The sequence below is a fragment of the Notothenia coriiceps genome, unplaced genomic scaffold, assembly GCF_000735185.1.
Source record: "Notothenia coriiceps isolate Sejong01 unplaced genomic scaffold, NC01 NC01_scaffold00025848, whole genome shotgun sequence".
In the NCBI taxonomy this organism is placed as follows: domain Eukaryota; kingdom Metazoa; phylum Chordata; class Actinopteri; order Perciformes; family Nototheniidae; genus Notothenia; species Notothenia coriiceps.
Window position 1 is genome coordinate 384,989 of NW_011358549.1, and position 20,609 is coordinate 405,597.

Sequence of the window (20,609 nt, forward strand, 5' to 3'; positions counted from 1 at the left end):
GACCCCGAGTGGGGGTCGCGAGATGATTACAAAATAAAAATGGAAAATGAAAAAAAAAAAATCTATAAAAAAAAATTGATTAATTATTTTTATAATTTAATTTTTTTTTTAATTATTAATAATAACGTTTGCATAGACATTTTCAGGGGCGGACTAGCCATCTGTNGCTCAGTGAGGTTAAGGCACACCTTGATATGATCATTATAGTTATTAATGAGACATTAGAGACTAAATGAAAAACGGGTATAAAATACTATATGACAGTAACAAAAAAGTTATTAAAAATAACAAGAATAGAGTTTAAAAGGGGAGAGTGATTTGAAAATATCCAAAAATAAGAATCTGCTTGCATACAATATGGGTGTTGAGATGTATCCATACTGTAGATCTCCCAATGTTGCTCTCAAAGTGGACCAGATTGATGCTTTTAACTTCAATATTTAAAACCAAATCTTCCCGGGGGAGCATACCCCCGGACCCCCGTAGAGGAGGTTAGGTCCCCCCCCACTTAAATCATGTCCACATGGATAGGAAACTAAATACATTTGCACACATTGTGTCCATATCTTTCTGTGTTGGTGGTCATGCCACACCGTGCACATGCATGCATGCGCGAGTCATGGTAAGATATCTGGATTAAGAGGTTGCTTTTTCTTTGCACAGAATGAAAGAAAGGCGAAATGAATGGGCTGTGATTTTTGTTTTTTTTAAGCAGAGGTTGAGTTCAATCATTTGTACGGCCCTCGGAGGATGTTGTAAAAATTGAACTTAACATCTCTGTCTGCTATTGATCTGAGTATATTATAAAGAATAGCCAGTGAATTGAAGCATTGTAGCACAGGCCTTTGTCAGATGGTTTATTACGCTGTTTTTTTTCTGCCTCGAATAGTTCTCTCTTTTTTCAACATACCTGTGTTTGCATCACTGTATGTTATAGAGTACATTGGGGAAGTGATACATAAATATAGGCAAATTGTCGTTTTAGCTCACTTTTGGTTTAGCCAAGGTAAAATATCTGGATCTTTAGCTGCTTCCCATTTCCTTATGTTCCTAGTGGCTAGAATCTGGCAATACAATACTGTCCGTGTGATTTTACAGAGGTTGTGGATAAATATATTGCAACCTTAAAGTTTAAACAAGGCAATGCATAATGATTTTCCCAAAAATCCAATATTATAGCATTAGTTTGAGAAGGCACATATCTTTGCTGTTACTTATATTTTACAGAATTGATACGAAAAGTATCTTGTAGTGGATTGATCAGAGCTCTTTTCACTGAAAGCTGCTGCCTGCTTTGGCTGCAAAAATAAAACAATTATCTCCAAATGACAACTTTCATACAACACATTCATACAACACTGTTGATTATAATGTTGATTATTGCAGCTTAAAAAAAACCTGATTTAAGGATGGCCCCTTGAGATGAAACATCTCGTTTTCGATGGGGGTCCAGCTTTAAAAGGTTTATTTATTGTTTAGCATCTCATTTCAATTGAAGAACCATCAATTCTTAGTAAAACGTGATTATTACAATGCCGTTCGATTGAGAGCCTTTACGAGATAATATAAAATGATTATGCAGGCCTACATTACCAGCAAGCTACACTTTTAACAGACCAGAAATAGAGAAGTGTTGTTTATTACCTCGCTCTCGGTGTACCCATACACACGTGTTTACTCATACTGTTTATAGGGAGGATGCATTGCTCTGTATACACGCACTCCCACACATGAGACTCAGATGCTCTCCACATCCACATGCATAATAGTGTTATATTCCCAAAGGCATCTTCAAACAAACTGAGTGGGTGGTGCTGCTGTTTTTGTATATGCTCACAGACTATCCACACGCAAACATTATTCCAGAGAGTACACAAAGGTGGGACGCAGCTATGAACTTCATCACACCTACTCGTCTTCATTTAAATGGGAGACTAAGGCAGCTGGTATATTATTGGATACAGGAAACTTTTATATCACAATTATATAATCATTATCAAATAGTCGCTTTTCAGCTGAGCTCAGTTTCATCTCATACTGTCCAGATTATGTGCATACAAGTCTGCAAATGCAATGAGTATGGTATATCTCAGTTTCCAGTTAGGTTTAAGACTTTTGATCTGTGGTTGTGGTTTATTTAGTTTTTCCATTCTACATACGTCTCTTGTCAGAGCCTTCCACACATTCACACTCACCGCACAGGAAAAACAAAGTCAACACACACATGCAGGTTTTTCATCTAAACATCAGCGGCTGAGTGAGACTGCACCGATGCACTTTCATTCTCGAGTAGGAGTCTACGCTCACTATGCATATTGCTGCTCCTCCCCCTCAGTTGGTCAAACTCCTCTCTCAACTCATGTTCCTTATCTTGATAATGTGTTTTTCTTGGAACTCTCTTCTGTCTCTTCTTGAGGTTGAGCTGCTCTAGACGGTGAACGCAGTATAAAATAATCCACATTTTTTTAACCTGCTGCATTTTCTTTATATCATTTTATTTCAACCCTGAATGTCCTAAACATCATTTAAAGATGCTATCATTTATATTTGTACACAATAACAATGTTATCAAACAAGGTGAATTCTAAATGGTCCATCGCACTGTTGTGCCTGCATCTTGGCTATTAAACCTAACACAAAAAAGTAATTTGTGTTTTCAATGTTGGATCAGGATTTACAGTTCTTTTTCCCCTCTTATCAGAGCACTTCTATAATGCAGCATTAGAGAATGCTGAAGCCTATAAGATAAAACAGAGTGTACCGATTCAATTATTGAATGCCAAAAAACTCCAAAAACAAACATTATTTTAGGATTTACTGTTCATAAAATAAATTGGCATAAATCATTTAATATCAATCCTGTAACGTGTTACTTTGCACATTCTGTCATAACGTCCATTCTCTGTTTTCAGGTGGTACCATGGGCACCTCTCTGGGCGAGATGCAGAGAAGCTGCTCACAGACAAAGGCAAAGCCGGGAGCTTCCTGGTACGGGAGAGCCAGAGTAAACCGGGCGACTTCGTCCTCTCGGTTCTCACCAACGAGGAGAAACACGAGAACCTGGACCGCAAGACCAAGGTCACCCACGTTATGATTCGCTACCAGGTGGGCGAACTCTCCCTCATCACTCACACTACCTCCACAGCATGTCTTTTTTAGCGCTCTCGGAACTCCACGGAGCAGCTGTTACTGTCGTTAAACTGTAGATGTTTGCCTCCAGCAGGACGGTAAATACGACGTGGGAGGCGGCGAGAGGTTCGACACCCTGGCTGACCTGGTGGATCACTACAAGAAGAACCCCATGGTGGAGAAAAGTGGCATTGTAGTGCATCTAAAACAGGTATGGAAGAGAAATAAAACAAACATATTTTGCTTACAGTACTTTAATGAAGTTGCAATATTTTTGTTCATTTAATCAACTCACTTGTTTTGCTCTGTTGACTAATTACATTTCCGTGTCCCGACGTGACAGCCCTTTAACGCCACGAGGATAAATGCAGCCAACATTGAGAACAGGGTACGAGAGCTCAACAAAGTGGCAGACAACTCTGAGAAACCCAAACAAGGATTCTGGGAAGAATTTGAGGTATGTAGATTGAAATCAGTTCATAATGAGGATAGTGTATTTAAAAATAGGCTCAGGTTATATTGGATGAGTCTAGCCATATTTAGGAGAACAAATTAGATAAACTGAGTTGTGCAAATTACTCTTTTGAGTGCCATCTGCCATGGGATGCACATTTACTTGGGATGAAGGTTTATTAATAGCTTTTGTACACACAACCTTTGTGAAGCAGATTTTTACATTTCAGTTACTAATTCTACCTGTGATTTCTATATTGCTAACATAGAGTACAGAGTATGCACATTACTTTCCGTAGCAAGAATTTCAAATATTAAAGGCATATCAAATGCAATTTTTATAATGACTTTTTTTTTACCCATCTCTTCCATTTGTGAAGGATTACACAAGCGAGTTATTTGTCTTCTTGCTCATCAAGGGAAACGTGTTTATGCTAGCTTAATCTCTGAGTAATGACGCCGAGGCTTATCTTGTGTCATGCTCTTATGTTCCTATATTTTTAATCTCATTACAATTTGCAGGTCAATAAATGTGAATGATTTCCACGGTTTCAGATTATTATTCTGTAGGTGTTACAATCCCAGCTGTTTACTGCGCATGTTTGTTTACAGTGTCGCTGTTACTCATCAATGTGTGGTCGTTGGATTTCCTGCCCCTAGGCTCCAATCTTGATTTAGATCATCATCTTTCAAATGAATTTGAATTGCTTACTGCATGTTCTGTGTAAAAGTGTGTGTGAGTGACATAATATACATGACAAACACACTATTAAGCTGTCTGCAATTTGTTTTTATGGCATAAGTGTTGGAATTTAAGGACTGTAGATACGTGCTGTACTTGCTTCACATATTTTACCCTTCAAGAGCCTATATGTAGATCCAAAATTAGTTCATTTAGAAAGTTAGAAAGTATAGTTTTTGAGCCGTTTCAATCTGATACGGTTTCTTTTAAGGCTAAAACCTGAACACACATGCCATTTCACTCCAGATTGACCCCTACTGTATAAAAGGCCTATCACACTGTTTTAACACAGAGCATATGAACTCATTTTTCTAGTTCATATTTGTATGTTGTTCCTCTACTGTAACATGTCTCCATGCTTTAATGTTCAGAAAGCTCTTTATTTTCCTCACACTGCCTGTGCTGCAGCACCTCTTTTCACCCTCTGTCTGAAACCAGAGCCCAGTCTGCTCTGATTGGTTAGCTGGACAGCTCTGTTGTGATTAGTCAACCACTTAAAGCTCTCCCGACCCCGATCTCGTACAATGTGTTGGAGCACTAACCAATAGAAGCCTGATTTTTACATAGTGCTGTCATTATGTTACGGAAATAAACCCCCAAGTCTAATCAAGGTGTTTCAGGCAGGGGGGGGGGGACTTTGGGTTTATTAGTCTATGCAGACCATTTACAGCAGGGGTGTCAAACTCAATTTCATCGCGGGCCACATCAGCATTATGGTTGCACTCAAAGGGCCGGTTGTAACTTTAATACTAAATAAAAATACATGTATAAATATATCATATATACAAAATAATGTATTATATTACATTATTGTCTCTGCATTGGATTATTATCGGATAAGGTAATAATAACTTCATGATTAACTACGACTGAAAGCAGAAGACTTGGGAAAATAATTGCAAGTCTCTTCAGTGAGAATGTCACAAAATCATTTCAAAAGAAAAGCCACATTTTGGAAAAAAAGTCACAATAAAAAAAAGAAGTGACATTTAGAAGAAAAAAGTCAAATTCTGAGAAAAAAGTCAAATTTGAGATGCATTGTGCTCCATGTATGGGCAACGTGCTTCTGTAAATTGGCATGTAACCGTATAATAAACATATATTCTTTGCAAGCTCTTGTAAACATAAAATTAAGTCGCGGGCCGGATTTGGCCCCCGGGCCTTGAGTTTGACACCCCTGATTTACAGGCACAAAAACGTAAATAACTCACTACTGGCAAGAGGAAACCCCAAAAAGCATAATAGGGCCCCTTTTAAAATAAGTTTTCTTGTTAATAAGAAAAGATAATTTAAGAAATCAGTGTTAAGCCAAACCATCGCCACCTCCATCTAAATATTTGAATCAGGTTGATATGAATGAATGACCTCAGAATTTATGTTTTTGCACTACTGTCTTTATTGGAGCTCTGTCTTACAAAAAAAACTCACACTTTTCCTTTTTCCTTTTCTTCCACTACCAGGTACTTCAGCAGCAGGAGTGCAAACTGCTGTATCCCCGGAAAGAAGGCCAGAAGCCAGAAAACAAGAGTAAAAACAGATACAAGAATATCCTCCCTTGTGAGTCATGCAGCAACCTGCCATTTCCTGTCTCTCCAGCTTCCTGTGGAAAGAATGACACAAATATGCAACTTAGAGGCCTCGGCGGAGTGTGAAGACTTTTGCTTTGATAACTCTCAGCCTGAGGGGCTACATTAGTTTTAAAAGTGTGATCTTAGTCAATTGTTGACATTTCTTTGTATATTTAGTATAATATTGACCTTGTGTTTTTCAGTCGACACAACTCGGGTGGAACTCAGGGAAGCAGATCCAGATTGTCCTGGTTCGGACTACATCAATGCCAACTACATCAGAGTGAGTCTACGCAGCAGTTGAACAGGCCATTTATCTATTGAACTGTAGATTATCCAAAGATGGCAGTAATACAAAACGTTCAGCAAATACCCAAGATAGTTCACCTTAACGTAAGACATATGTTGATAGAGGAGAGTATTATAGTAAGTATCAACCGTATTCAACAATCAATCAAAAAAAAATATTTTCCTGTCTTTCTTTTTCCTTCTTCTTTCTCCTTCTTTTTCTCCTTTCTTTCTTTCTCTCTTTCTTTACCTTCTCCTTCTTTTTATTATCTTATGTTCTTTCTTTTTTGAGTTCCTATTTTATTTATTTCCATCATTCTTACTTTCTTTCTTACTTCCTTTGTCCCTGTAATCTAGGAAATGTTTAATCAAGGAATTAACATTTCAAATATTTATTTCTGTCTTTCTTTTTTTCTTTTAGTCAGAAAATGTAATAATCAAGACGTTAAACAATCACTTTCTATATATTTCTATTGTCTATGTTACTTAATCCACTGTATAATGATCCACGCTGAACAGAGTGTGTATGAAGATGGGAGCCATGTGGATGAGGGCAAAGTCTTCATCGCCACCCAAGGGTGCTTACAGAACACGGCCGTGGACCTCTGGAAGATGTTGTATCAGGAGAACACACACGTCATCGTCATGACCACGAAGGAGATAGAGCGGGGGCGGGTGAGCAAGTGGCGATAAACACACTGCACATTTTTAGAAGTCAAATTCAGCGGAAATATTTATGTTTTTCTAGAGAGAGGTAGATTGTAGCTGGTATTGATCCTGAGGGAAATGAAGGTATTTGGGAGCTTTTACCATACATACAAAGACATCGATTAACACAGAGGAATGAGGAATAAAACATATTGTGGTACTAAAAGGACTATAGATTATATTATGAAAGCACATCTCTTTTTCTCTCCCCAGTTCTATTTGGTTTGCTCTCTCTAGCATTTAGTCCTAAACGCTCTCTGTTGTCTCTCCTCTTTGAGCTGATTGCTGTTGATTGCTTGTAATGATGGAGATCTGTGAACTCCAGGGTGCTCTGTGATTGGAGGCTTAAGGTTTTGCAATAGGCCTGAGCCAAACACTCCACATCTACCAAATTTAAATGTTACAAATCCACTACAATACTCAAATGCAATTCATTTAAGAGTTGCCTTAATAACCAGATTGATAACGAATACTTTACAAAAGACAAAATCCTGTAAGAACAAACTGGTTCTTATGTATCTTATGTGTTGTTTCACTTTAATCACAGAACCATGTCCTGGTGTTGAACTTTACAAATCTGCAGTGCTCCAAAAGCTGGTCAACCATTTTGTTCCTGCATTCTCATTTAGAAGACAGAATGGGAGGGCATTATCTGGAGTGTAGTAGGGATGATGGTTGGCAGAGTGTGGGGGTGGGGAGGTAGACGGCTGACAAGGATAGTATGACAGTTAAGCTGATTTGAAAGCTGCTTGAGATGAGCTGCTTCTTTCGATTGTCTAATACCACCCTCCCTCTCCATCTTCCTCCCTCCGATTCCCTCCTGGTTTAGAACAAATGTGTCCGTTACTGGCCCGACCTCCACTGCACTAAGGAGTTTGGGAAGATTCTGGTGAGGAACGTGGACGAGCGGCCGGCGCAGGACTACATCCTGAGGAAGCTGGAGGTGACCCGCCTCGACCGGGTAAGGAAAGCAGTGCACTCAATCAAAGTTGACCCACTGACCTGGGGTCGGATTATCTAGCCCCTCACGCACACGCACAGACACACACACACACACACACACACACACACACACACACACACACACACACACACACACACACACACACACACACACACACAGACATGGACAGACACAGACATGGACAGACACAATCCTACAGCACGTGCTTATACTTAGAGAAGGATGACCGCATGGCTTTCAAGGATCCAAGAACACGATAGCAAAGTGAGATAGTAAAAGTAGGGTTTCTGGTTTCTGTAATCCTTTACTTTAAACCCGTCCTAAGCATTAGTTACTCAGCATGATAGAAATTAGACACATACTCCACAATTCTCATAAAAGCTGATTCCAGCATTGACGCCTCTGCATTAGTACTGCTTTAATTATAACATTTACAGCAACAAAGCCTGCCAGTGACTACCACAGTTTATCTATCTGTTACAGTTCTCAAATCAGAGACAACACAAATATGGAATTTTTTACCAACGTTGGGAGTCTTTGGGAAAAACAACTTAAATTATCTAATAGTATTGTTGAAGTTTCATATTAGCTTTAGCTAAACTTTAGAAAACCATGCTTGGGTATTGTTGATTATTTCCCCTATTACCTACATTATGAATGTAATGACATGTTTGCAGGATAAAGTCCATTGTCCAGGGAAGAATTTTTGTTGGGCAGTTTATTTTTTTTGTTTTGGCCGTTAAAACATTACAAAGAACAATGGCTGCTGCCTCCACTTAACTCCTTCTCTGTGGTATAAAACAAATATGCCTTTCCCGATCTGTCCTGTAAAACAATTAATACCAATTAACCCAATGCTTTAAAGGTAGGGTAGGTAAGAATGGAGAAACCAGCTCCAGTGCGCTAGAATTTGAAAATACACAACCGAAAAAAATCTGCCCATTCCTTCAGACTTCCTTACAGAGCCCCTCCTCCAACACACACGAACGCGCACATGACCAATGAGGGCACGAGATAAGTTTGTGCACAGATGGAAGGCTGACAGGCAGGTAGGCCATCCAGTTATTTTAGCCGGGCTGAGGCAGATGATTGGACTTGCTTTTTACAGTGCCATGGCTTCCACAGATGAAATATTTGTATATATTATTTGTCAAAGCATTTAATGTATTCATTGCTATCGGGATGTTAAGAGCATTGCATGGAATATAACAAAAAGTGTTTCTGAAGTGAGTTACCTACCCTACCTTTAAGTTGCTCTAAAAAACATTGACAACTTCTCCAAATTAACCACGAAATGACACTGATATAATGATGATATCACTCTATACCTATTACATTTAATACAACCATGAATTGCTGCAACACAAATATTGTAATATTACTGCAACAGGTATGGGAAGTGTTTTGACTGCTTCAGCTCATCATCTTTTTGTATGCAGAAGGAGCCTCTGAGGTACATGTGGCACTACCAGTACCTGAGCTGGCCGGACCACGGCGTGCCCAACGAGCCCGGCGGGGTCCTCTGGTTCCTGGAGGAGGTCAACCGCACCCAGAGCACCATTCCAGACACCGGACCCATCGTCGTCCACTGCAGGTACTACCAGTTTTACTTTGTGAAATAAAAAGTTTGGCCCTCAGACACTGTAATCGAGCCACATGTTAGTTAATCGAGCCACATGGCTCTACAGCAGATACAAACAAAAAAGGCTTTGTCTGCACATTAGTCTTCTAGTTGAAGAAAGGAGAAGTGATTTAAAGGTTGTGGTTTTTACTCCCACCAGAGTTGATCTTTACTAAAGTTAAAGTTGATCTGAACAGTAATCACTTAATTCTCATGTTGTATAAACTCCTCTGAGGCGGGGTGGGATATCCTGTATTGCTGAAATGATCTGTGGGTCACCACTCGCTCGTTTCCTTTTTGTTCTTCTTAGCCATGTTGATTCAATTTCTCATGAGATGGTTAAATGGTGGTGGACACCTGACAATTCAATCACTAAATACAAATGGATTAATTCAGGATTTAATCGAATATTGTTTCAAGTGGCCACTGGGGCGCGCTATAATTAAGGTAAAAACTTTACTTATTGCCTATTGCTATGCCTTTATCAGTTTAGAACCATCAAAACTAATTAACAAGGTTATTAATATTACTAAAACTCTGGTAATTTGACTAAAAGATCCATGTTGTCTATTGCAGATGATTTATTTTACTAATATAATACTCTTCAAGTTGTACTTATATTGATCTGTTGTACTTTCAAAGGAAAATAATCACTAATCACAAATCAAATAAAGAAGCGCTTTAGATGCTTTTTTTGTATATTATATTTTTAATCTTAAACACAAAGAAAACATTTATGTCATGTATGTCATTCCTTCAAAGATAAAGCTGTTTTCCTGTACTCCATGCTACCAATCCCCCAGCGTGCTACAAACACGCGGACAGACTGAAAGCAGACACATCTGGCTCATGAACTTGACTGATCCGCCGGCTGCTGTTAAATGAATGTGTTATTGTGAATATAACACTGAGCTGTTCTGAGTTCTCTAGGAGATCTAACAGCATTTTATATGTGACACAACAACACATTGAAGTTTATAGCTGTTGGCAAATGAAACCTATAATTTATAACCTTAGACTTTGATGTGTTACTCCGATAGTCATGTACGGGATGAGAAAACTTTTGATGCTCATGTTACACTTTTCATAACTGTCTGGGTCGTATCAAATATGCTCTCAGATGAAGGTACATCTATTCTTCACCTTGACATTGACGCTTATTGAATGTAAGTGTAACTGAATGTGATTTCCCTCTGTTGTCCCCGCAGTGCAGGCATCGGCAGGACAGGCACCATTATCGTTGTGGACATCCTTATTGACATTATTAATCGCCAAGGTAGGAGACTTTATAAAACTCACACTGGGTTTCTTTTATACATTTGAATATTTTCCCTTCATCTCTGTTAATTTTCCGGATCGCGTTCTAGGTCTAGATTGTGACATCGACATCCCTAAGACCATCCAGAGGGTCCGGCAGCAGAGGTCGGGCATGGTGCAGACAGAAGCCCAGTATAAGTTCATCTACATGGCTGTGCAGCAGTACATAGAGACGGCCCAGAAAAGACTGGAGGAAGAGCAGGTACTCCACGACACAGGAAATCAACAACACTGTGGACACAAAAACATATAATAACCCTTTTTGACACAGTATTGAGGGCTTTGAAATATTATCGTAAGATGTGTTTGAGTTCCCAGGGAGAATATTGTGTAGTATGGTTTGAAAGCTAGAGCACTGAGGTAAACATCAGTTTAGTAAACACCTCATCAAAATGCTGTCCCACTGTTGATGTTTTTTCCTGGGCCAACAGTGTCCTTATTCAATTGACAAAGTTGAAGGGGGTAGACAGAGGGGATGGTCCCCGGCTCCTCTGCATGGGGACATTGCTGCAGTACATGTGCGCAGAACAACTGAGCTATATGGTGGCCTGTTGGGACCATTTAAAGTAATTAGGGTGACTAAATAATGACATTTTCAAACTCTCAAAATATTATCCCCCTTCTATTTATGTATTCATCAACAGGGACAGTGCACATACATCAACATTTCTGTAAATTTGCCAGTTAGCCAAGAGGCTATTTTTCCTCTGTAGTCCCTGGACAGATTGTCTGCTCTGTAATTATTGATATTCTCTGGCCGTAATACACTGGTCTACATTTTGTATTGCAATTCTTTTTGGAGATGTTTTTCTTTTATCTGCCTCTTGTCATGTTGTTACGTTGCAGAGGAATAAGCTGAAGGAGAGGGAATATTCCAACATCAAATATCCCCAGATGACCAACTCTAGGTCCAAATCCAACATGACATCCTCGCGCTCTTCTTCTGTGTAAGTATAACACATATTACAATGAAGTGGCAACTACCAAACATTTAATCACAAAAGCTTAAGCAGAAAATGCATTCAAAATTGTTCATCCGAGAATTTCCTTTGCTGTCTGTTATTGTAGGATGACAAATGATGATGCGTCGAGTGTGTACGAGAACATCAACTTTAAGAGCCCTCAGACCTCTTTTAGCAGCAACACCAGGAGGTAAAACCATCGCTGTGGACATCCGCATCGCTCTGTCTGCCTTCCTGTGAGTACTGCTAAATATATTCAGCCTCTTTTTTCTGAAATTAAACTTGTTTTGGTATTTTTCTCCTGAAAAAGTGTACAACTGTAGTATCATCTCAATTGCTGTGAAAAATCATTTTGACTGTAGCACTGTGGCAAAAAGGTCTGCATTACAGTAAATGTGGTAGAATTGTTTTGTAGGGTTTACACGCTGTTGTCTTTTTTGGAAAATAGAGCATTGACTTGAAGGTTCCCTGTAAAGTATTATAATTGTATTACTATGACGCTTCTATATGGATTCAAAGGTTTTATTTAGGGGTGCACCGAATGGGAAATTCTTGGCCGAAACCGATACCGAAAATAGGAAACAGTTGGCCGAAAACTGAATGCCGAAAGGCCGAAAATGATTAATAGAAATATATATATAATGTATACATTTTTTACCAATGTTGTTCAGCTACCTGATTATGGAAAAAGACATGATTATGGCAAAACTTAACTTAAATAATAATCACTATTATGGGTCCATAAAACATTTATTCAGCACTGAATAAATGTTTTATGGACCCATAATAGTGATTATTATTTAAGTTAAGTTTTGCCATAATCATGTCTTTTTCCATAATCAGGTAGCTGAACAACATNTTCCATGAGAATTAGAATAATAATCCTGTATAAGGGAAAATTCATTGTTCTGCTATAAACAAACCACATCATGATTGCATTACTTCACGTCACCAACGCTAATCTAAAAGGTTGCTTAAATTTGGCCTGATGACGCACAAACGACTGGTCTGCCACATGTGGAAGCCCCTACAGTATTTAGTTTCTCACCTGCTGAGCCCAGAGTAAAATGCTTATGTGTGCAAAAACTACTAAAGGGGGACAGCAAACACCAGTGTGATTTTGGCTGACGCAGATATAATGAAAATATATCAGTCCAAGCTCAGCATTGGTAAGGGAGATACTGGACAGGCAGAGAGAAAGGGAGAAAGTGATGGAAGTCAGAGAGGAACTGCAGGTTGTTGGGGCAGAATCTCTGCTCCGCGCCGTTCCTATATGAGCGGGTTCTCAAAAGAAGGAAAAATTCAAAGCAGCCAGGATAAGGGTTAAACAATAATCTGCTTTAATGGTAAAACATACAAATACATCACCGAATCACGAAGCACTCTGCAGAGTAGTCCGGGCTCAGGTTCTAACCCCATGTGAGACACGTCTCAGGAACGGCAAGTCAAAAACAAGAGCCCCGATCTTCAAAATGATCACAACATTTATACACAGAGTTCACTTCTGAGCGAGCTAGACAGTGAGTTGGCAGTGTTCCATTGGTCGGTTTCCCTTCTGGGCGGGATCCCAGGTAGTAAGTCAGTTTGTTGATTCCATCGTTTGCTTCACAGTGTATGTGTGTGTGTGTGTGTGTGTGTTTCTGTCCCTCTGCCCTCAGGCAGATCCCCCAATCAATGATTTGGAGTCATGACAGAGGACTCTTTGACAGGACACATACTCATTCCCCCTAAACATTCTCAACACACAAACATCGTATCATGTATCTTTAACAGAAGTTAATTGTTCTTCTCGCTTAATGGCTTCCCTGAACTTCCCTTCACCCCAAAGTCAGCTTACTAGGAATGAATACATTTTATTGATAAGCTCAAAAGGACGTTTATCTTGTTTACTGCTGGGTGACCCAAGTCTCAAGGCCTGCANGTGTGCCTTGGCAGTGTAATGCAATCATGATGTGGTTTGTTTATAGCAGAACAATGAATTTTCCCTTATACAGGATTATTATTCTAATTCTCATGGAAGTGTGTTCTTATTTTCTGCAATATTCCAAAATCCAATGGAAAACAACCATTCATTTTTGTTGAAGGACCCCTTCTAACTTCCAGGTCTACAGTACCTACAAAAACTGGAAATGCAAGTTAACTGGTTTCATAACAATTGTTTTCCTCATAGTTTAAAAAGTATTATGTAATCAATTTGGGTTTTTGGGGTTAGGGTTAGGGTTAGGGTAACCCAGTGTCGTCCCAGTTAGAGTATTTGGAAGCTTTGTGTCTTACACAGTGCAAGGAGAACATTTGACACAGAAATGTAGTTACTTATGAAGCGTTTGGAAAAGCTCAGTAAGGAGTCAGACCTTGTGTGAGAGAAATCACACGCAAGAAACTTAAATAGATTTGATTGTCCTTGATGTGACTCAGTTGTTATTTTGCCTGTTAGGACAGTTCAGGCAGGTCATGTTTCCCCTCTTAATGTGAAATATACTCTCACTGTCAGCCATGTTTTAAATCCTACTCTAATACTACATGTTTTTCTAGTTTAAGTATTTGTTTCACAAAATTGCATTTTGTATTTGTTCTGCATTAGATTGTTCCAGATATGCAAGTCAAATGTGTTCGCATACTCCCCAAAAAATGAATACAACGTTTTTTTTAGATGAACACTCAACTGTTCAACCTGCATGAATCTGCGTAGAGAAACATCATCACTGTCTCAAAGGTTGAAAGTTCACCGCATGTGGTAATAATACAAGGGACTTGAAGTGGTTTGTGTGTGGGCAGCTGTGTGGTCAATGACAGATGACAGCAGTCTGTGTACAAAAATATGCACTGTAAATATCCCATTTATTTTGGCCAATATAAGATGTCTGCCTTTGTATTATGTACCAGCTTGCGAGCATATTAAGTGTGTGTGTGTGTGTGTGTGTGTGTGTGTGTGTGTGTGTGTGTGTGTGTGTGTGTGTGTGTGTGTGTGTGTGTGTGTGTGTGTGTGTGTGTGTGTGCGCGTGTGTGCGCATAGGTAGGTTTTCACGGAAGTGTGTCTGTGGTCTCGTGTCTTTTTTTAATGCGAGACATGACATACTCTGCATGACTATTTTATGATTTGTTTTGTTTCATATTTGGTCGCTAAAATAATGCAACACAATTACTCAGACATTTATGAATATATCCATGTGGGTTCACCCGGCAGTATGTTTAAAATGTCTTCCCTTAAAATGATATGTGTGGTTTGGTGAAATAACTTTTCATGTCAATCGTTAAAGTTTGCTTTGAAATGGGGAGATAAACAGTAACAAAGGAATTAATTGAGAGCGGGCTATGACATATCCATTTTAGCAAGAAAAACATTCTTATGTTTTGAAAGTGTTCAGTGGAAGATCTTTGGGATGATGAAGCTCTTCAGGGCGTGTATGTAAGTTGTCCTTGGAAATATCCGCTCATTGTCTGATTTCACTTTATACATTTTGGCCAGTCCCCTTGGTACTTAAGATAAAGTAGTTAGGGTTACACTACCTTTAAGGATTCCTTCCAAAAATGTCTGAACAACAGAGACACACATTTGGACTCTAAATCCTCTGTAAAAAAACTCACAACAAGAAATACCCACCATAAGATCAGCCTAATGCAGAGGACGTTCTACTTTATTTCCATAATCTCTCCCTGCTCTGGATGGATCCCGTATTTAAGAATCAACAGTTACCCTAGAATATAACAGTTGGTCTATATCAACTTCAAGCTACTTCTCAAAACACCTTCAATAGGCGCGTTCACACCAAGTACTTTTCCCACAAAGGTTCCTGAGAACTCTTTAGTTCTCATGAACTAAGTACAGATCGCGTTCACACCGGAAATTAGTTCCTGGGGCAGGATTAGGCAAATGAAGCCGCTGACGTCACTTCTTCTTATTCTGCTTTGGGTTTACTGGCAGACCGCAAACAACTTCACGGCGTATACTGCCGCCCAAAATCCCCGGCCGGAAGTCCCCGGAGTTGGGGACTCTCAGCAGCTTCTACTGAAGCCTTCCGAGTAAACGGCCAGAACGCCGACACCTCCTCATCTCCACCGCTCCCATGTTTTATTTTGTGTTGTCATAAGTTAGTCTCTCTGCGTTTCTGCGCTGGGCTAATGCTAATGCTAATAATGCAATGCGAGGATAATAAAATGGCAGCTTCACAAAAGTTTTTGGGACTTTTACGGGGCGTGGTTTGCAATCCGCCCAGCCAATCAGACACAGGAACCTTTTTCTCCTGCTCTCTAGCAGGGACTGAAAAGGGGGTGAAAAAGGTTCTCTAGAACTAATTTAGTTCCTGGGACTTTTTGGTGTGAACGCAACTAAATCGTAGTTCTCAGGAACCTTTGTGGGAAATTACTGAACACGCCTAATATTGGATGAATCTAAAAATATCCCTTAAAGGAAGGATGACTTCAACAAAAAGACCATACTACCAATGATAAATGGTATTCATGGTTGAATGCAAATATTGTAAGTCGCTTTGGATAAAAGTGTCAGTTAAATTAAATGTGATGTAATAATAAATTCCCTGTTCCCTATTCTCCTCTCAGATTTACTGTACCAATTTCCTGTCTACTGTTGAGCCTGTTCTGGTAAATGACTGTAAAACCACTGATTCAGTTGAGAATGACCCATCTGCACCCCCACTCGCCCCAGACTGGTCTCTGTACTGTCCCTTGGTTTTGGAGGTTTTATACATTTTTGGATTTGTTGTAAATGCATCAATGACATTGAGGAGATTGAGGAACACACATGCATGCTATGTAATTTCCCACTGACCATTATGATTGCGCTGAAATGTGCCTTCGGAAAAACCAGTCAGCAAATTTCTAACAAAATGACAAAAAATACTTTGATGTGATAATTATGTTAAACTTGCAATGTTGTATAAAACAAACAAACCGCAACAAAAAAGTTTAATTGGGATTCAATCTGCACCTTAGGAGGCAATTTCAGAAAAATCCGTTTAACTGACCTCAATAAGATTTCCGTGAAAAATATCCAGTTTCAAAAATATATGTTTACGAAGATGTCTGTAATGTTGATTCAGTCTTCAACTCTCATGCACAGAATCAGTTTAATTACCTCTGAAACACTATGACAGAGCCAAGTTTAAGTACGTATGTTCATTTCTAAAACCAAAAGTTGAATAAATTAACCTTCAGTTACACTTTAAATTCATGTGGGCAAACAATAATTATACGAGAACACTAATAAATACTTCTTGCATTTAAGGAATACATGATCTTAAACCAGTTATAGATTTGTTTACATGTGTATAACTGTGTTTTTTGTTACATGCACATGTCAATGTACTTCATGTGTAGATGGGCAAATGTAAGCATATGTTTTTGCTTAAACATGGCCTTCCTGTGCATGTGTGAACATGTCATTACATGTTTACGCACGTGTGTTTCAGCTCTAATTTGAAACAAGTTTGGAGTAAGTCATTCTACATCAGAACATGGTCGTCTTAAACTCCGTCCCTCTTTGGATCAATCTTCAGTAATTACAGAGCACCAGGCAGAGGGCGCTGGCACTCCCAGTCCACCAGGCCCCAGCCAAGAGGCCCTGTTTCTGGGGAGGAAGTGGCCTTAAATGGGCATTCCTTAAAATGTGGCCGTATTCCTGCTTCTGTGGTACTCTAAAGCTGCTGAACTACATCAACCTTAATGTGGTCAACACTGAGTGTGATGGTATGTTATCTGTTTTGAAAATATGCTTTTTCCGGAAACCAAGAATCCTCGATGAATGCTGGAGTAAAAGAGAAAGAGGACGGAGGAGGGTTGCCAAAACTCTGCATTTTGCAGGATAATGTCATGACCTTATTTGGGAATCTATAGACAAATAGTTGAATTTTGTATCTAATTTGGTGCTTAATAATCATGGTCCTCAGAGAATGAGTTCCTTTAATCACACATATATAAACAGTGTTGTGCTTCATTTCTGCAATCTATAGTCTCAAGAAAGCTTATTTGCACATTTTTGGACTGTGGGAGGAAATACTTTATTTGGATGTGAACATAAATATTTTGACAAATATTAATTGTTGTCCTTTTCTTTTCTTTACTCTGTAAAGCGACTTTGAGCACCTTTAAAAGCGCTAATAAAATAAATGTATTATTACATTTATTATATTGTATTTGTTTGTTTGTCTTTACTTGACCTAACACCCTACAGACCAGAATAGCATAAATATGACTGCTTGGTATTGAAAGTAATTTAACAGAAAACAAAATTCCAGTATGTGGCTGTGTGGCTGTTTGTCTGTCACAACAGAGATGCTCAACTAACCTATCAGAGCAGACTGGGCTCTGGTTTCAGACAGAGGGTGAAAAGAGACGTTGCAGCACAGGTAGTATGAGAAAAATAAAGAGCTTTTTGAACATTAAAGCGTGGAGACACCAGAGAATAATAGCTCAGGAAAAGCCATGATCTAAGCTAGCAATGGTTTAAGCATTATAAGTGAAGACGCACAGTGCATAACACTGAGTTAAAGTTAGATTTGTTTTTCCGTCTAAACTTTCCAAAATCTCAAACTTGGCAGCAGGTCAGGTTAGCTAACACGGCATGAGGGGACATAAACAAGGTCAACGTTTCCACTCCAAACGGGAATCAACAGTATGAGAAGAGAGAGAGCAAAGATGGTGTTGGAAAAACAAAGGACAATGAAAGAAAGAAAGGAAAACGAGAAAAGAAAATACAGCACAGACAGTGGCCGGTCAGCTTTGTGCAGATGACGACGTGTTTTCCATTAATTGGAAACCCTCACCTTTGTTTATGTGAGTGGGCGGTTATAATCCTCTGAGTGGTGAGCAGAGGTTTGGGTCAGACTCGTGGGAAGATGTTCTGTATAAACATTTTGATTAAGACGTCACCTAATGCTATTGCTTGTTATTTTTATAAAATTGCAGGAAATCACGTGATTTTAAAGTCATTATTACGTACAGTATGTCATCATTATGTTTTTAAGTCTAAGGCTAAAATGACTTTGCTTGAATTCTATTTTAAACTCCACAAGTCATTCTGTGGACGTAGGTGTGAATCTGTGTATGCTGCAAAAAAACTGTGTAACAAATGTGAACAAAAACTAATGGTACTTACAAGGTCTATCCAGGAAGATATTACAATTGTGGTGCGAGGAAATTCAAAGACAATCTACAGAAGTAGAAAAATAATATTTTATAAGGCTATACATAAACCCCAACAGTAAGCTTTCAACTTGTAATTTGAAATCCTGACAATACGCATTTGACTTGAACACATAAGAGAAATTGAAAAGTGTCCCTGTTTGGCTTGATGACGTAAACATACAGAACTTTGGATATGTTGCATGATTTGAAAAGTCTAATTTATAGCTATCTTTAAGGCTATATTTCTGATTTTTTTCTGTCTCTGATTCATTTCTACTTTACAGATTTAGGGCTTCGTCTACTGTAGGCTAGTGTATTTGGTGGTGATGACATGCAGCACTTACACTGATACCTCAAATTCCTCTTAAGGAACCAGAGCTCCTTTAATGTTGCCTGCAGGGGTTGAGAATATTTAGCAGAGAAAGAGGCAGCTATAAATACTCTTTAATGTCAGGTCTGAGTCGGGACCTGTGAACAGCCAGAGGAGGGTTTGGGTGGAGGCCCACACATCTGTCAGCTACTGCGTACGTGTGTGGTCTGCCTTGAGGACAAATGTTATTCAGGTAATTAATGTTGTTGTGTAAATCTAATCTGGATCTAAAAGGAAGATTAAAGCTTGTACAAACAAGATCTACCGTTATTAGGCATTCTTTCTCTGTAATTGACAATTAGGCCATTTATCTTATTAACCATTTATGCAGTGCAGTGATAGCTTTTTGAGGGATTAGCGTCCTGCTTAGTACCAGACAAAGCCATATTGTTTGGTCACACTGTAAATGTGTTTACAGAATAAACTCAGCATGTCAAAGTTTCATGAGAGGAAACACTGTCTTTTCTTGGTAGTTTTTATTGTATTTTCCCATTTTATATGATGCTCTACTTTAATTAGTGATGGCTTTTCTAGTTGGGCTTTGTTCCATTTCCTGACAGTTCCGTTTTAGCAAGGCTTGTAAAAACCTGTTACAGACTTTGCATCTATTCAACAACCAGCTGTTGCTATTTTACTAGATGCTAAAAAAGCACTTGATAGGATAGAGTGGTTTTCGCCTATTTCACTTACTGTCAAAGTTTGGGTTTTTTGAGGAACAAAATAAATTGGTCTCAGTAAGTGAGGTCAGGGCAGTGTATGGTGCCGCTGGAAGTCTGCAAATAGACCATCGCTTCAGTTGGTAAACAAAAAATGTATTTTCGGAGCGAAAGGCCATGAGAATAATAAGCAGTTGATTTCAGACTATTAGGGTTTCTAATTAGTAGGCCATTGACAATTTCATGACAGACACTTCCCAACATTGTTTTTCTGACTGCCTCATTCTGGATTCATGACGCCTCGCCAGCCATCTTATGTCCTGTTATTGACCCCTACTGGCCCAAACGCTGACTTTCTGTAAAGGAGGCATTTTCTTTTTCTGAGCCACAACAGTTTTAATAGCGTTGTAACAATACTATATTACTATTACTATAATACTATAATAAATAAGTAGGGCTGTCAAACGATTAACATTTTTAATCAGATTAATCACAGCTTAAAAATTAATTAATCATGATTAATCACCATTCGAACTATGTCCAAAATATGCCATTTCTTTATGTATATTGTTGTGGGAATGGAAAGATAAAGGAAAGAAGGCGGATATATCCATTTAACATACAGTAGGCTATGTATGTTTGTTTATTATAACATTGTTCTGTGTGTCAAAATGAAAGACAGCCCACACAT

General features: G+C 38.9%; 1 protein-coding gene and 1 long non-coding RNA gene across 3 annotated transcripts in view; one reads left to right on the forward strand and one right to left on the reverse strand.

Moving 5' to 3' along the window:
• The window catches only part of ptpn11b (protein tyrosine phosphatase non-receptor type 11b), a 36,153-nt gene extending 24,136 nt beyond the window's left edge, over nt 1-12,017 (forward strand). Inside the window, exons 4-15 of one of the 2 annotated variants that reach the window (XM_010783803.1) lie at nt 2,913-3,105; nt 3,221-3,340; nt 3,473-3,586; nt 5,785-5,881; nt 6,096-6,175; nt 6,700-6,855; nt 7,718-7,849; nt 9,292-9,446; nt 10,682-10,749; nt 10,841-10,992; nt 11,637-11,737; nt 11,859-12,017. In XM_010783803.1, coding sequence (XP_010782105.1) covers nt 2,913-3,105; nt 3,221-3,340; nt 3,473-3,586; nt 5,785-5,881; nt 6,096-6,175; nt 6,700-6,855; nt 7,718-7,849; nt 9,292-9,446; nt 10,682-10,749; nt 10,841-10,992; nt 11,637-11,737; nt 11,859-11,946 — 1,456 coding nt within the window. In that variant the 3' untranslated portion in view covers nt 11,947-12,017. The remainder of the gene's footprint in view (nt 1-2,912; nt 3,106-3,220; nt 3,341-3,472; nt 3,587-5,784; nt 5,882-6,095; nt 6,176-6,699; nt 6,856-7,717; nt 7,850-9,291; nt 9,447-10,681; nt 10,750-10,840; nt 10,993-11,636; nt 11,738-11,858) is intronic. The other variant, XM_010783804.1, reaches the window with a different exon arrangement.
• Nucleotides 12,018-12,901: 884 nt separating this feature from the next.
• LOC104956327 (uncharacterized) lies at nt 12,902-18,789 on the reverse strand. The gene is made up of 3 exons (XR_799537.1): nt 18,778-18,789; nt 13,614-13,616; nt 12,902-12,987 (listed from the first exon to the last, which is right to left on the reverse strand). It is a non-coding gene; the product is annotated as an uncharacterized lncRNA (long non-coding RNA).
• Nucleotides 18,790-20,609: the final 1,820 nt, after the last annotated feature.